This window comes from Stomoxys calcitrans, unplaced genomic scaffold (assembly GCF_963082655.1).
Source record: "Stomoxys calcitrans unplaced genomic scaffold, idStoCalc2.1 SCAFFOLD_313, whole genome shotgun sequence".
Taxonomy (NCBI): Eukaryota; Metazoa; Arthropoda; class Insecta; order Diptera; family Muscidae; genus Stomoxys; species Stomoxys calcitrans.
This window is the reverse complement of record NW_026739249.1, coordinates 1-17,118: the sequence shown is the minus strand read 5'-3', so window position 1 is coordinate 17,118 and position 17,118 is coordinate 1. Positions and strand designations below refer to the sequence as shown.

The window sequence follows — 17,118 nt, the reverse complement described above, 5'->3', positions numbered from 1 at the left end:
ATACACCGTCCACCATTGTAAAAACGCATTGTCTCAACGGATGTAGGTCATTTTTTTTAAGGTGCCACGTTTGTGTTTAACTGTCAAAGGGATTAACTTGTTAAGGCTGGTTTTGTTTCCGCTTCAGGAAACCTCTGAGACTTGGGTACTACACTGGGAAAATAGCATTCAGAAATAAGTTTACGAAAATTAGCCATAGACAGTAAATATTGGGTTGCCCAAAAAGTAATTGCGGATTTTTCATATAGTCGGCGTTGACAAAATTTTTCACAGCTTGTGACTCTGTAATTGCACTCTCATACTTTCTTTTAAAAAAATCCGCAATTACTTTTTGGGCAACCCAATAAATGGCTAAAGTTGATCAATAGGACTGGCATAGGACTGGGCTAGACCCAGAGGTCTCAATGTTAAACCAGAGAAGACTGAAATATGCCTGTGAAATATGAAAGTGGCACAGGGCACGCCACAGGGGGGCATTTTATCACCACACCTATGGGTGACCACCATATATGACCTATTACGGATGCTGACTGAGGAGGGATTTGAACTCGACGATGTTATAATACTTCCAAGGGCTAAGGATCCGAACGAGCTATGCTCAAGGGCCGAAAGGGTCCTGCATATGGCATAGGACTGGACTAGACCCAGAGGTCTCAATGTTAAACCAGAGAAGACTGAAATATGCCTGTGAAATATGAAAGTGGCACAGGGCAGGCCACAGGGGGGCATTTTATCACCACACCTATGGGTGACCACCATAAATGTCCTATTACAGATGCTGACTGAGGAGGGATTTGAACTCGGCGATGTTATAATACTTCCAAGGGCTAAGGATCCTAACGAGCTATGCTCAAGGGCCGAAAGGGTCCTGCATATGGCATAGGACTGGACTAGACCCAGAGGTCTCAATGGTAACCCAGAGAAGACTGAAATATGCCTGCTCACGAGGAAGACGAAGGCGAGGGCCAATTTAACGCACCACATTTCCTCAATAAAACGATTTCGATATCTGGCAAGGTCAAATATTATAGGGGTGATCTTGGAAAGGAAACTTAATGGGAAATGTCACATTCAGGAGAGTACTGATAAGGCTCACAGATGTTGGGCACTATGTAGACGGGCCATAGGCTCGATATGGGGCCTCAATCCTAGGATAGTCCACTGGCCGTACAGGAGCGTGATTAGACCAATACTGACTTTCCTCAATAAGACGATTTCGATATCTGGCAAGGCCAAATATTATAGGGGTGATCTTGGATAGGAAACTTAATGGGAAATGCCACATTCAGGAGCGTACTGAGAAGGCTCACAGATGTTGGGCACTATGTAGAAGGGTCATAGCCTCAATATAGGGCCTGAATCCGAATCTAACAAGAATCTACGATCTAATCTGAATCTACAAGAGCGTGATTAGACCAATACTTACTTTCCTCAATAAGACGATTTCGATATCTGACTTAGGTGTGATCTTGGAGAGGAAACTTAACGGGAAGTGTCACATTCAGGAGCGTACTGAGACAGATGTTGGGCATCTGTGAGCCTGAGCCTGGGGCCTGAATTCCAGGATAGTCCACTGGCTCTACAAGAGCGTGATTAGACCAATACTTATTTACGCCTCAGTAGTTTGGTGGATTGCTATGGAGAAAAAGTGCAGCGTAAGGACCACACAACAGTTTCCAGGAACATATTGTCTTGACATAAGCGAAGCGATGAGGACCACGCCCATTAGGGCACTGGCGACTGACTATTCCAGATCCGATCCGACCCATTGACATACAGATTAAGTGTGAGGCAGCCACTGCGGCTATGAGACTAAAGGCTATGGGAGAATGTATTGAGGCTGGGAGCAGCTCATACCATTGCGGTATAATCGAGGCGACGATAGGAAACCTGGAAGGAAGGGAAGAGGTTTCCGATGGGATACCTGAGGTGAACCTGGAAGTCGATTACGAGGCACTGCTGCCATCGGCACAGTCTTGGATTGACGAAAACCTAGCATTGCCATCTGGAAGATCATGTTATACGGATGGATCAAAGCTAGAGGACAGAGTGGAGAACAAAACAGGTTCAGAGAATGTCTTGGCCTAGAAGGAGCAATGAGGACCTCGCCCACTAGGGCACTGGCGGCTATTCTAGATATCCGACCCATTGACATACAAATTAAGTGCGAGGCAGCCACTGGGGTTATGAGACTTAAGGCGATGGGAGCAGCTCATACCATATCGTCATACGAGGCGACGATAGGAAACCTGGAAGGAAGGGAAGAGGTTTCCGATCGGATACCTGAAATGGACATTTAAATCGAATGCGAGGTTGCCATCGGCACAGTACTAGATTGAGGAAACCCTAGCATTGCCATCTGGAAGATCATGTTACACCAATGGATCAAAGCTAGAGGACATAGTGGGCCTGGGGGCCTACATTGAGAACCCAGGGACTGAGATCTGTTTTAGACTGTCTGACCATAACACGGTCATGCAGGCGGAGATCCCGGCGATCACGGAATGCGTGAAGTGATGGGGTGCCTACGCGAATACGTCGAGTGTGAACATCTTTGCGGACAGTAAAATTGCCATAAGGGCAATAACAAGCAGGACGGTAAGGTCGTGAATAGTCTAGCAGTGTAAGGAGATTAACGCCTACTCTGAGAATGGCAAAATCCGCATCGTTTGGATGGCGGGCCATAACGGAGTAAGAAGAAATGAAAGGGCAGACGATTTGGCGGTGAAGGCCAGAGGACTGTCGTCAATAGACTTGATTAACCCGAAGCCTTTCGACGCAGATCGAGTTAAGGGAGTGGGCGACGGCCAAACGGCGAAATTCCTATGGGGGGATGATCCAGATCGTGAAAAGACAAGGCTATTACTGAAAGGAAGCAAAAAGGAAATGAGTATAGCTTTTGGTATCATAACGGGACACATGGGACTACGAGCTGACTTATGTAAACGCTCAGTCAGGCCTAAAACGATGTGTGGCGAATTACCTGTGTGGTCGCCAGTGATTTGTGGTTGTTTAGGGATAAGAAGTCGTTTAACCTCTACAAATACGCTTGTGATGAATACTGAGCTGACAGTGATTGTGGATGGAGAATTGATTCCAACCATCAAGTCTCCCAAAATACTTGGCGTCACATTTGACAACTTTTACACATTCTTCCCACATACCACAGCAATCTGCGAAAGGTCAAAAGTAGAAACAAGTCCTTAAGTCACAGTGCCGAGGCCCTGTCCTTGTTGGAGAATTTCCATTCGCCGAACATCAGCATGGTTTTCGAAGACTGCATAGCACAACAACTGCCTGACATGCCATCACCGTACACATTTGCCGTGGCTTCAATCAGCCCAGGCTATGTGATGGGACGGTCCTCGTGGCACCCATGACCTATCGAAATCATTTGCTACGGTCAGCCATGCCAAACTATTTGAGGACATCGCCCTTCAGTTAGGCCTGAAACACTGTGTGGCGAATTATCTGTGTGGTCGCCAGTGATTTGTGGTTGTTTAGGGATAAGAAGTCATCCCTGAGCTGACAGTGATTGTGGATGGAGAATTGATTCCAACCATCAAGGGTACCAAAATATTTGGCGTCACATATGGCAGCTGTGATGGTCTGGACTGTGATTGTCGATGGAGAATTGATTCCAGCCATCAAGTGTCCCAAAATATTTGGCGTCACATTTGGCAGCTCTTACACATTCTTCCCACATGCCACAGCAATCTGGGATTAGGATACGAGATCAACAAACTCGGTTATTAGCCGCTTCACTCGGAGACCTTAGGTCGATTGAATTCACCCAAGCACATTGAGTGCCACGTCGTACATTTCCATACGACACCTAACCCGTCGTGAGGTGGCCTGTAATTCTATACTTAGAGTACTGTAAAACTTTTCTATGCGACACTGAGTGAAATTTGTTGCGATTTTAAAACAAGTAAGAGCGGAGGCCATCGTAGCGCAGAGGTTAGCATGTCCGCCTATGAAGCTGAACGCCTGGATTCGAATCCTGGCGAGACCATTAGAAAAAAATTTCAGCGGTGGTTTTCCTCCTCCTAATGCTGGCAACATTTGTGTGCTACTCTGCCATGTAGAACTTCTCTCCAAAGAGGTATCGCCCTGAGGCACGCCGTTCGGACTCGGCTATAAAAAGGAGGCCCCGTTATCAATGAGCTTAAACTTGAATCGGACTGCACTCATTGATATATGAGAAATTTGCCCCTGTTTGGCATGGGCAAAATTTGCATTTATGGGGTCTTAGACGCATATTTCTAGGTGTTACAAACATACCCTCCTATGATGGAGGCTATAAAAATATGCCATTATGAATGCGTTCTGATTGCAAGGTAATGACCCAAAATACCGCCAGATTATATTCGTACAGCTTGCAACCGACTCAAACCCAGAGTCAAGGCAAAAGGAAGTCATATCGAGCAAAAGTGGATAGATTCTGAAATTTCACTCAAAAATATTTTTACAGAAAAAAGTGTGGTCGATTTAACGGGTCTCAGCTGTTCTGTACATTTGAAAACTTCCACTGTCACCTTCTCAAAAACCTTGAGAGTCCCATTGAAGCAAGAGCCCCAGTAGAAAAGATACAGACCTGCGGTGTTTTCAGTTCACATATTTTGTTGTTCTAGACTAAAGCCTTTTCTTACTTATGATACCAAAAGCTATACAGACCTCCTCTTGCTGTCTCTCAGTAATAGTCTCTTCTTCGCACTATCCGGATAACCCCATAGGATTTTCCAAGCTAAGTAAGTTTATTGAAGGCAGTCCTCTGGCCTTCACTGCCAAATCGTTGTCCTTTCATTCCCCCTTACTCCAATGTGGCTCGGCACCTAAACAATTCGGATTGTGCCATCCTCAGAGAAGGCGTTGATCTCCTTCTTAAACTGAAAGACAGTTCGTGACCTTAACCTCCTGGTTGTTATTGCCCTTGTGGCAATTTTACTGTCGGTAAAGATGTTCACACTCAACATCCTCGCGTTAGTGTGAACATCTTTGCTGACTCATTTATTTTCATTTTTACTAGCTAACATATTTTTTTTTAAATTTTTCACTGAAAATATTTATCTTACAACGTTTGGCACCATTAACCCAAAATACGACCTGAGCTCGATACTTGCCCTTGGGTACGGGCAGCAAGTTTACAAATCCAGCGTCAAGGGAGAAATTTTGAGCTACTATATCTTGGGGCTACAAAAACGGAAAACGATGAATGATGCTCGAATTCAATTCCAAATGTTGTAGATTTTGAACTTTACTTACATAGTAGGGACAGGAATGATTCACATTTGTGTATTTCGTTATTAGGGGTGTTATCAAAGTCCAAAACATTTGTCGTCTATCATCCATATTCATCAAAATGCCACATATATCAATCATATCGTTATAGACAAAAGGTTGATAATTGCTATGCAATCTGCGCGAAAGTCTAACGTTAGCCTGGAAGTCAACAGTGTTTGCGATAAATGGAAATACTTTATATTTGCTGGTTAAATTTCCGAAGAAATTTCAAATTTTACCTTTATCTCGGTGGCTTTCTTTAACAGTGTGGCCTTGGCATTCAAAATACTCAAAAACTCGTTCTTTTTTTCAACTTTGCAATAGGCGAAGAAAACAAAATCCTTATCCCATGTTTCACATTCCATTTTATGCAACACCATTCCCTTGGCTGTCTCAGTAGCCTTGAGAAAAAGGTATAGCTCAAGCAGTACTAAAATCATTTTTCCAATGGTGACTCAATAACAAATATTTTTTCACTTTCAAAACTGTGGCATGGTGAACTGAATTGAACAGAAACAACCAAAAAATATATATTTTTGGACACGAGTAATTACCCCCCAAATTAAATGTCTAAAATTATTGAAAAGCCTCATTACTTTAATTGGCTATGACGGAACATTTGAACCATTAGCCGAACGTGGCATAGCTTTCCAAGCACCTCGATCTTCTGCTCTCCATCTCCATATAATCTGGGACACCCAGCTTCGAGGTGTCTCTCAGACTCATTACTGTACTACGATAAAATTGGAAAACATTTTCAATATTGTTGTTCAAATTTATTTCTGATAAGCCGAAACAAATCAGTAAAGAAAGGCAAAAATCGGGTGGTGCCGACTTTATAATACCCTACACTTACCCCATAAATACAAAAGAGCGGCTATATCTAATTCTGAACCAATTTTAATGGACCTCGGCGGATGCATTCAGATGGGTTACTAAAATTCCTGTATCAATATTCGAGCAAAGCAAATATGTTCAAAAGGTTATAACTACAGTTGACAAATGACAAAAAATTACCCAAAAACCTGACGAACATATATAAGGGAGCTACATCAAAATCTAAATCGATGTGGACCAAACTTCTTAGATAATGTGGTAGTCTTTGATGAAAGCGTTGTGCACAATTTTGGTAAGATTGGTCAACAAATGCGCTTGCAGTGGCTCTAGGAGTGAAAATCGGGCGATATACATATATGGCAGCTATATCTAAATCTGAACCGATTTCTATAAAATTCACCAGTCATATCGCGAGTCAAGAGAAAATCCTTCCTGCCCAATTTCGAGAGAATAGGTTAACAAATGACCATTTTATTGCTGTATTACTGCAAACCGGACGAACATATATATGGGGGCTATATCTAAATCTGAACCGATTTCGAGAAAACTTCTACGATACTGTGACAGTCGTCGAGGAAAGCGTTGTATGAAGTTTTGGGAAGATTGGTCAATAAATGCGCTTGCAGTGGCTCTAGGAGTGAAAATCGGGCGATATACATATATGGCAGCTATATCTAAATCTGAACCGATTTCTATGAAATTCACCAGTAATATCGAGAGTCAAGAGAAAATCCTTCCTAACAAAATTCGAGAGAATCGGTTAACAAATGACCATTTTATTGCTGTATTACTGCAAACCGGACGAACATATATATGGGGGCTATATCTAAATCTGAACCGATTTCGAGAAAACTTCTCCGATACTGTGACAGTCGTCGAGGAAAGCGTTGTAAGAAGTTTTGGGAAGATTGGTCAATAAATGCGCTTGCAGTGGCTCTGGAGTGAAAATCGGGCGATATACATAATGGCAGCTATATCTAAATCTGAACCGATTTCTATGAAATTCACCAGTAATATTGGGAGTCAAGAGAAAATCCTTCCTGCCAAATTTCGAGAGAATCGGTTAACAAATGACCATTTTATTGCTGTATTACTGCAAATCGGACGAACTTATATATGGGTGCTATATCCAAATCTGAACCAATTTCTATGAAATTCACCTGTAATATCGAGGGTCAAGAGAAAGTCCTTCCTGCCAAAATTCGAGAGAATAGGTTAACAAATGACCATTTTATTGCATTATTACTTCAAATCGGACGAACATATATATGGCAGCTATATCCAAATCTGAACCGATGTCTATGAAATTCACCAGAAATTTCGAGGGTCAAGAGAAAATCCTTCCTGCCAAATTCCGAGAGAATCGGTTAACAAATGACCTTTTTATTGCTGTATTATTTCAAATCGGACGAACATATATATGGGAGCTATATCCAAATCTGAACCGATTTTTTCCAATTTCTATAGACTTCGTTTCTAGGTTGAAAAACATGTGCATACCAAATTTGAAAACGATCGGATAAAAATTGCGACCTGTACTTTGTACAAACATGCGCAGAGAGACGGACAGACAGTCGGACATGGCTAAATCGAACCAGAAAGTGATACCGAAAGTCGATCGGTATACTTATCAATGAGTCTTTCTCTCTTCCTTCGGGGTATTACAAACAAATGTACTAAGTTGTAATACTCCGTACCACAGTAGTGGTGTAGGGCATAAATATGAAGTGTGAGAATGGGTAGAGTTGTCTCTTTGAAATTAGAAATGATTTGAGCTTTGATATTAGCGAGTTCGTGTGCAGAGGTTAGCATGTTCGGCTATGACGCACAGTGGGATAGAAACGAAAAAAAATAGTAAAAACTATGCCGTGTGAGAACGGGTAGATATATCTCTTTGAAATTTGGAATGATTAAAGGAAAACTAGGTGCTAAATTTCAAGGCCCAAAGTTGTCCGGGCGCCTTTTGGCAGGCCCCTAGTATTGGTAGGCCACCGCAGGAGTTAGCATGTCCGCCTATGACGCTGAACGCCAGGGTTCGAATCCTGTCGGGAACACCAGAAAATTTTTTTCAATGCTGGTTATCCCTTCCGACATTTGTGAGGCACTGTACCATTTGGTATGGCAAAATGCAAATTTTGCCCATAAACATTGCACTAAGAAACAGTGGCAAACTTCTCACATATCAATGAGTGCAGTCCGATTCAAGTTTAAGCTCAATAATAAGGGGCCTCCTTTTTATAGCCGAGTCCGAAAGGCGTGACACAGTTCGATACCTGTTTGGAGAGAAGTTTTACATGGCATAGTATCTCACAAATGTTGCCAGCATAAGGAGGGGAAAACCACCGCTGAAAACTTTTTCTAATGGTCTCGCCAGGGTTCGAACCCAGGCGTTCAGCGTCATAGGCGGACATGCTAACCTCTGCGCTACGGTGGCCTCCATTCGGTATGGCAGCCATGTAAAACTTCTCCACACGAAGGTGTCGCACTGCGTCATGCCGTACGAACTCGGCTATAAAAAGGAGTTCCCTTCCCTTTTCAATGAGCTTAAACTTGAATCGGACAGCATTAATTGATATATGAGTAGTTTGTCCTTGTTCCTTAGAGGAATGTTCATGGGAAAATTTGTAATGCATAGTTTGTCCCTCTGGTATTTCGAAAATTTGTTGGTGCCGTCATATTCTCGCTCAAGAGTCCCTACAAAAAAGTATTCCAAAGGTCAACAATACCTCTTTTTGCTTAGCGGATATTCGACTTTTGTTATTTGGCATTTTGACCGAAACCTGGAGAAAGGGTACGAAAATTACATTTTCTATGGAGAAAGGATACTAAAACTACCCTTTCCATGGAGGAAGAGTACTAAAACTACCCTTTCTTTAAAAAAAGGGTAACAAAGCTACCATTTCTCTAGGCCGATTTCTGGCTTAGGTGTATGTCCATAGTGGCATGGGGCGGATTAATATCTGGACCCTCTTTTCAACCTAACCTATCATTTCTCTGGAAAAAGGTTACTAAAACTACTATTTATCGGGAAAAAGAGCACTTAAACTGCCCTTTCTCTGGAAAGGTTACTAAAACTACCCTTTTTGACTTCCAATATCTGTGCTAATCGGTACATAACCTAATATAGTTGTCATATAAACCGATCTGGGATCTTGACTTCTTGAGCCTCTAGAGGGCACAATTCATACTACATACGTGTGCAATATAGTCTGAATCGACCAATAACTTGATACAGCTCCCATATAAACCAATCTCCCGATTTTGCTTCTTGAGTAAAGCTAGCCGCTTGAAATTTCGCACAAATACTTCTTATTAGTGTTGGTCGGTTGGGATTGTAAATGGGCCATATCGGTCCATGTTTTGATATAGCTGCCATATAAACCGATCTTGGGTCTTGACTTCTTGAGACTCTAGAGGGCGCAATTCTAACCCGATTGTAATAAAATTTTGCACGACGTTTTTTATTATTATGTGCAACAACTGTATCAAGTATGGTTGAAATCGGTCCATAACCTGATATAGCTGCCATATAAACCGATCTTGGGCCTTCAATTCTTGAGCCTCTAGACGGCGCAATTCTTATCCGATTGTAATGAAATTTTGCACAACGTGTTTTGTTATGATATCCAACAACTGTGCCAAGTATGGTTCAAATCGGTTCATAACCTGATATAACTGCCATATAAACCGATCTTGGGTCTTGACTTCATCAGCCTCTAGGGGCGCAATTCTTATCCGATTGGAATGAAATTTTGCACAACGTGTTTTGTTATGATATTCAACAACTTTGACAAGTATGGTTCAAATAGGTCGATAACCTGATATAGCTGCGATATAAACCGATCGTGGGTCTTGACTTCTTGAGTCTCTAGACTGTGCAATTCTTATCCGATTGGAATGAAATTTTGCACAACGTGTTTTGTTATAATATTCAACAACTTTGCCAAGTATGGTTCAAATCGGTCAATAACATTCTTATCCGATTATAATGAAATTTTGCACAATGTGTTTTGTTGTGATTGCCAACAACTGTGCCAAGTATGTTTCAAATCGGTCTATAACCTGATATAGCTGCCATATTAATCGACCATGGGTCTTGACTTCTTGAGCCTCTAGAGGTCGCAATTCTTATCCAATTTGAGTGACATTTTGCACAACATGTTTTGTTATGATATTCAACAACTTTGACAAGTATGGTTCAAATCGGTCTATAACCTGATATAGCTGCCATATTAACCGATCATGGGTCTTGACTTCTTGAGTGTGCAATTCGTATCCGATTGGAATGAAATTTTGCACCACGTGTTTTGTTATGATATTCAATAACTGTGCCAAGTATGGTTCAAATCGGTTTATATCCTGATATAGCTGCCATATAAACCGATCTTGGGTCTTGACTTCTTGAGCCTCTAGCGGTCGCAATTCTTATCCAATTTGAGTGACATTTTGCACGACGTGTTTTGTTATGATATTCAACAACTTTGACAAGTATGGTTCAAATTGGTTTATATCCTGATATAGCTGCCATATAAACCGATCTTGGGTCTTGACTTCTTGAGCCTCTAGAGGGCGCAATTCTTATCCGATTGTAATGAAATTTTGTACGACGGATCCTCTCATGACCATCAACATACGTGTGTGTTATGTTCTGAATCGGTCTATAGCCTGATATAGCTCCCATATAAATCGATCTATCTATTTTACTTCATGAGCCCCCAAAGGGCGTACTTCTTTTTTCGAAATGGCTGACATTTTACACAGGTCTCCAACATATAATTTAATTGTGATCGAGAACGGACCATATCTTGATATCGCTCTTAGAGCAGAGCAAATCTTTTCTTATATCCTTTTTTGTTTAAGAAGACAAATGCGATCCATGGTGGAGGGTATATAAGATTCGGCCCGGCCGAACATAGCGGGTTTTTCAAACATATTCACAAACTCTGGTTGTAATGTTGTGTTTACAACCTACCTGAACCAGCTGTTACCTACTTTTTTCACATACATACGAATCCATGAATAATTCATAACTACAAAATGTGCCCGTTTTGTCTACGACTTGTCCGCCCCATTTTTTTGAAATCAATCCAAATTCCTCGCAGTGTTAAAAATCACACCAAATCTTGTAAACAATGCAAACCAAAGTGAAAAATGTACATTTACTAATGCCGCACAAACAAAAGATGCGTCATTAACGGCAGCCTAAGCGCACAATCGCTGATGTCTTCTTCAGCAGCTCGCCAAATTAGGTTCCAAAAAAAAAAAAAAAAACTAACTGAAAACGAAAATACCCCATGAGAAGGGTGAGGGGGATAAAAATCACCATCTCCAACGAGCCGCCGTAATACATTCAAAACATATGGCCAAAACATGTTTCCAACAAAAATACTGTTAATAAAGCATAATTGTTTCGACCATGGCCTTAGCCTAACACCAAAAGGTGAATAGTAGCGCCCAAATCTAATCAAGCCAATAATCAATAGCACAAGCCGCCACCGCCGCCGCCGCTGCAGAATGTCAGTGTGGTACACGTTTATGCTTAAGGCTCAACGTTGTCCATCAGCCACAAAATTGGGTTGGCAGACGACACCCGCCTCAGAACAAAAAATCACAAAAAAACACAAACCACAAAAGAGAAATTAAAGAATTATTAGAGTTCGGGTGGGTTAAAACCTAAAATACCAGCCATCCATTCTATGTAGACGTCTATCACATTTGAGTTGATAATTTTTGTAATCGAAAGAGGAAGTGGTCTCTTCGTGCCTCTCTCACCATAACCATTGCCACCATCACCACCGGCATATCAACTAAGAGTCACGCATGAAGGACTAGGTGAAGTGCTTCGCAAATTTTCAATACTAAAGGCTATAATTAAATCGTAACGATTATCACATTCTAACCAGAGGCAATGCAAAGAATATGGGTTTGTGTTACCAAATTAGCTGACATAGCTGAGATAAACGACGACTATGTTTGACATTTTCTGAAAATTAACTTTCAATTTTAAGAATGACACAGTTCTTTGGTTTTGGTTTTGCTGAGCAGTCATCAGTTGACACTGAAAGCAGAATTAAAAGATTTCTTACAAAACGAATTCCAAAACAATTTTTTTTTTACGAAATTTTCATATAAAAAGTTTTCAAAAAAAAAATAAAAAAAAAAAATTTTTAAAAATTCAATTCCCAGGGGATCCAGATCGAGAGAAGACGAAGCTCTTACTGAAAGGAAGTAAGAAGGAGGTCAGTATAGCTCTCGGCATCATAACGGGTCCCATAGGACTACGAGCTCACTTATGTAAAATCGATGCGGCTAGTGATAGCATGTGTAGGCCATGCGGGGAAGATGAAGAGACGTTGGAGCATTTCCTTTGTCATTGGTCGGCTTTCGCATCCAACAGATACCAGCACCTAGGTGGAGGCACAATACCAGACATGAACTAACTTAGGCGAGTGGCATGGAAAACTATTAAGGATTATGTAAGTAGCATGGAATTCTTAACTTGAAATTTTCTTTTTACACCCTTCACCATAGGATGGGGGTATACTAATTTTGTCATTCTGTTTGTAATACCTCGAAATATGCGTCTGAGACCCCATAAAGTATATATATTTTTGAGCGTCATGTCATTTTATGTCGATCTAGCCATGTCGGTCCGTCTGTCTGTCGAAAGCACGCTAACTTTGGAAGGAGTAAAGCTAGTCGCTTGAAACTTTGCGCGATATAAACCGATCTTGGGTCTTGACTTCTTGAGCCTCAAGAGGGCGCAATTCTCGTCCGATTTGACTGAAATTTTGCACGTAGTGTTTTGCTATCACTTGCAACAACTGTTCTAAGTATGACTCAAATCGGTTCATGTTTTTATATAGCTGCCATATAAACCGATCTTGGGTCTTGACTTCTTGAGCCTCAAGAGGGCGCAATTCTCGTCCGATTTGACTGAAATTTTGCACGTAGTGTTTCGGTATCACTTCGAACAACTGTTCTAAGTATGGTACAAATCGGTCCATGTTTTGACATGGCAGCCATATAAACCGATCTTGGGTCTTGACTTTTTGAGCCTCTAGAGGGCGCAATTCTCGTACGATTTGTCTGAAATTTTGCACGTAGTGTTTTGGTATCACTTCCAACAACTTTTCTAAGTATGGTTCAAATCGGTCCATATTATGATATAACTGCCATATACACCGATCTTGGGTCTTGACTTCTTGAACCTCTAGAGGATGCAATTCTCGTACGATTTGTCTGAAATTTTGCACGTAGTGTTTTGGTATCACTTCCAACAACTGTTCTAAGTATGGTACAAATCGGTCCATGTTTTGACATGACAGCCATATAAACCGATCATGGGTCTTGACTGCTTGAGCCTCTAAAGGGCGCAATTCTCGTACGATTTGTCTGAAATTTTGCATGTAATGTTTTGCTATCACTTCCAACAACTGTGTTAAGTATGATTCAAATCGGTTTATAATCTGGTATAGCTGTCATATAAACCGATCTGGGATCTTCAATTCTTGAGCCTCTAGAGGGCGCAATTCTCATCCGATTTGGCAGAAATTTTGTACAACGGCTTCCCTCATGATCTTCAACACACGTGTCTAATATTGTCTGAATCGATCAGTAGCTTGATACAGCTCCCATATAAACCTATCTCCCGATTTTGCTTCTTGAGCCCCTACTGGGCGCAATTCTTATCCGAATGAACTGAAATATTTTACCAGGACTTCTGCAATGTTCAGCATTCATTTATGTACCGTATCGAACTATAACTTGATACAGCTCCAATAGCATAACACTTTTTAGGACACTCGACATCTTTCTTCAATTTTGCCAAGATCGGTCCAAATTAAGATATAGCTGCCATGCAGACCGATCACTCGATTTAGGGTTTTGGGCCCATACGAGGCGCAATTATTGTCCGATTTTACCAAAATTTGGGACAATGAGTTGTGTTAGGCCAACTTTCTGTAATTTGGCCCAGATCGGTCCAAATTTGGATATAGCTGCCATATAAACCGATCTCTCGATTTAAGGTTTTGGGCCCATAAAAGGCGCATTTATAGCCCGATTTTACCAAAATTTGGAACAGTGAGTTATGTTAGGCCATTCGACATCTTTCTTCAATTTTGCCAAGATCGGTCCAAATTAAGATATAGCTGCCATGCAGACCGATCTCTCGATTTAAGGTTTTGGCCCCATAAAAGGCGCATTTATAAACCGATGTTGCCGAAATTTGGGACAGTGAGTTGCGTTAGGACTTTCGAAATCCTTCTTCAATTTGGCCCAGATCGGTCCAAGTTTCAGTATAGCTGCCATATAAACCGATCTCTCGATTTAAGGTTTTGGGCCCATAAAAGGCGCATTTATTGTCCGATTTTACCAAAATTTGGAACAGTGAGTTGTGTTAGGCCATTCGACATCTTTCTTCAATTTTGCCAAGATCGGTCCAAATTAAGATATAGCTGCCATGCAGACCGATCTTTCGATTTAAGGTTTTGGCCCCATAAAAGGCGCATTTATAATCCGATTTCACTGAAATTTGGGACAGTGTCTTAGGTTAGGCTTTTCGACATCTGTGTCATATATGGTTCAGATCGGTTTATTTTAAGACATAGCTACTAAAAAGATCAACGTTTTGTTATACACAACTGAACAATGACTTGTACTTATTAGTAAGCAATGCAAATTTTGCCCATCAATGTGTTCTACGTCGAAAATCATCACCGTCCAAAGTCATATCCAGAACATAGTCGAAGTTACATACAAATATTCTCTGCAAAATACACCGTAGTCGAGGTTTTGAGGCCATAGTCGAAGTCGGAATCTGATTATTGAGCTGGAGGGCGGGTTCGGAGTTGAGCATGCTTGCCCCGACTCTGAAACGAACTCCGATTACGGCTCGAGGTCGAATTCGAGGTTCCACGGTCCTCAGTCATACCTTCCAATATAAAAAAGAAAATCAAATTTAAGGCAACCCAGGAAAAAACTATGGTAGGACTTTTTCTCAACTTTAATGTATTCCTCCACTGCTGTTAAACTCTTAGCCACAAAGATCATCCAAAATCATCGCCATCCATAGTCATATCCAGAACATAGTGGGAGTTACTAATAAAAAATTCTAATTCTGTCTTTGGACACTCTTGCTGTTCCTGGTGTATGCGAAATGGGCTAGCGTCGAGGTCTTCAGGCCATAAACAAAGTCGGAGTCTGGCTATTAAGCCGGAGTCGGAGTTTGGTACAAAGTTGCACACGCTTGACCCTACTCCGAAATGATTTCCGACTTCGGTTTAACACTAATACTCCAGCATCTGGTCGAAGTCGAGGGTCAGACCCCTAGATTAAAAAAAAAAATTATTTGAGCTAACTCGGGAAAAATTATGGTAGAACCTTCTCTAAACTTCAATGCATTCCTCCATTGCTGTCACGAGGTCGGTTCAACAAGGTTATTTACATTCAAAGTCATCTCCGCCCAAGTCATATCCAGAACATAGTCGGAGTTACTACGAAATGTTCTCATTCTGTCATTGTTGCAGTTCCTGGTGTCTGCGAAATGGACTGGAGTCGAGGTTTTGAGGCCCCAATCGAAGTTGGAGTCTGGCTATTGAGCCGGAGTCGGAGTTCGGTTCAGAGTTATGCATACTTGACTGCACTCCGAAACGAACTCCGACTCCGGTTTAAAACTCCGACTCCAGCTTGAGGTCGGAGTCGAGGGATTGGGGCTAGAGTCGAAATCAGAGTCTGACTATTGAGCCGGAGTACGAGTTCGAAATTACGCACGCTTGCTCCGACTCTGAAACGCATTTAGACTCCAGCTTAATACTCCAACTCCTGCTTAAAACTCCAACCCCGGCCCGAGGTCGGAATCAAGGGTCAGAGCCCGCAGCCTTGGTCATAGCATTTACTTGTTTTTTGAAATCTCAACGCAATATTGACCACCTATAAACCATACTTTCACTCAGAGAATAGCAAATAATTTCTCACAATGTTAAGAGTCTGTTGTTATTTAAGCACTTGAGAGGCTCAGTAGAAATGTAAGCGGAAGTTTTACAAAATTTTCGCTGAAGTTCTAAATTTCCTCGAAATTGTGTGTAAAAATCGAACTTTTTAGTCAAATCAATTTTCGAAAAATGTTTTTTACAAAAGAAAATCCAAAATCCCATCCAATCTTGTCTAAAAATCATTATTTTTGTCAATGGCAACACTGGTTACTACAGTACCATATTAAATTTCCGCACATCTTAACCACCAACTAATGAGTCGTCCTCAGTTGTCTGCTTAGACAAAAACAAAAAAAAGATTCTTTGCTTCAACCTTTGCTGTTCCAGATTTAAATGTGATTTATAATTACGCCCCAACCCATAAATCATTAAGCGGAAACATACACGTGGCTGACCCCCCCCCCCCCCCCCCCATTGGCATGGATGGATGGATGGTTGGCAGAGATACCCCGCAACAGAAGGCACAAGAAATGAAAGCCTCCACAACCTGCCCAAAAAAAAAAAAAAAATACTACAACGAATATCGAAAACCTTCTCGAATATTTAAAATATGCCACAAACCAGACATTCTGGCATCTTTCGCGGATATTTGAATGGTTTCTTAATAGTCTGCAATTTGTTAATATATGCACCATACAGGTTATTTAGGTTTTTGTTTGTAATACCACAGCACACCACTATATAATCTTCATAAAAGCAAATATCAAAGAAATTATAATATTATGTTTCATTTGTGTGTTGATTTTTATAACTTTTTCCGCCGCTATTTTATAATGTTCTTTCAGATGTGTGTGGCCGGCTGCGTGCAGGGGGCGACAGTGGTAACAAAGTACTACGAGAACAAGTTAGTCATCGATTCAGACCATATTAGACACGTATGTTGAATGTCATGAGAGAAGCCGTTGTACAAAATTTCTGCCAAATCGGAGGAGAATTGCGCCCTCTATAGGCTCAAGAAGTCAAGATCCCAGATCGGTTTATATGGTAGCTATACCAGATCATG

General features: G+C 41.3%; 1 protein-coding gene across 1 annotated transcript; it reads right to left on the bottom strand.

Moving 5' to 3' along the window:
* Positions 1-5,075: 5,075 nt before the first annotated feature.
* LOC106094638 (uncharacterized) lies at positions 5,076-5,648 on the bottom strand (the record flags this gene model as incomplete). Its single annotated transcript, XM_059370702.1, has 3 exons — positions 5,523-5,648; positions 5,266-5,442; positions 5,076-5,193 (listed from the first exon to the last, which is right to left on the bottom strand). Coding segments are annotated over exons 1-3 (421 nt in total), but the record flags the coding sequence as incomplete, so codon positions are not given.
* Between the last annotated feature and the right edge of the window lie 11,470 nt (positions 5,649-17,118).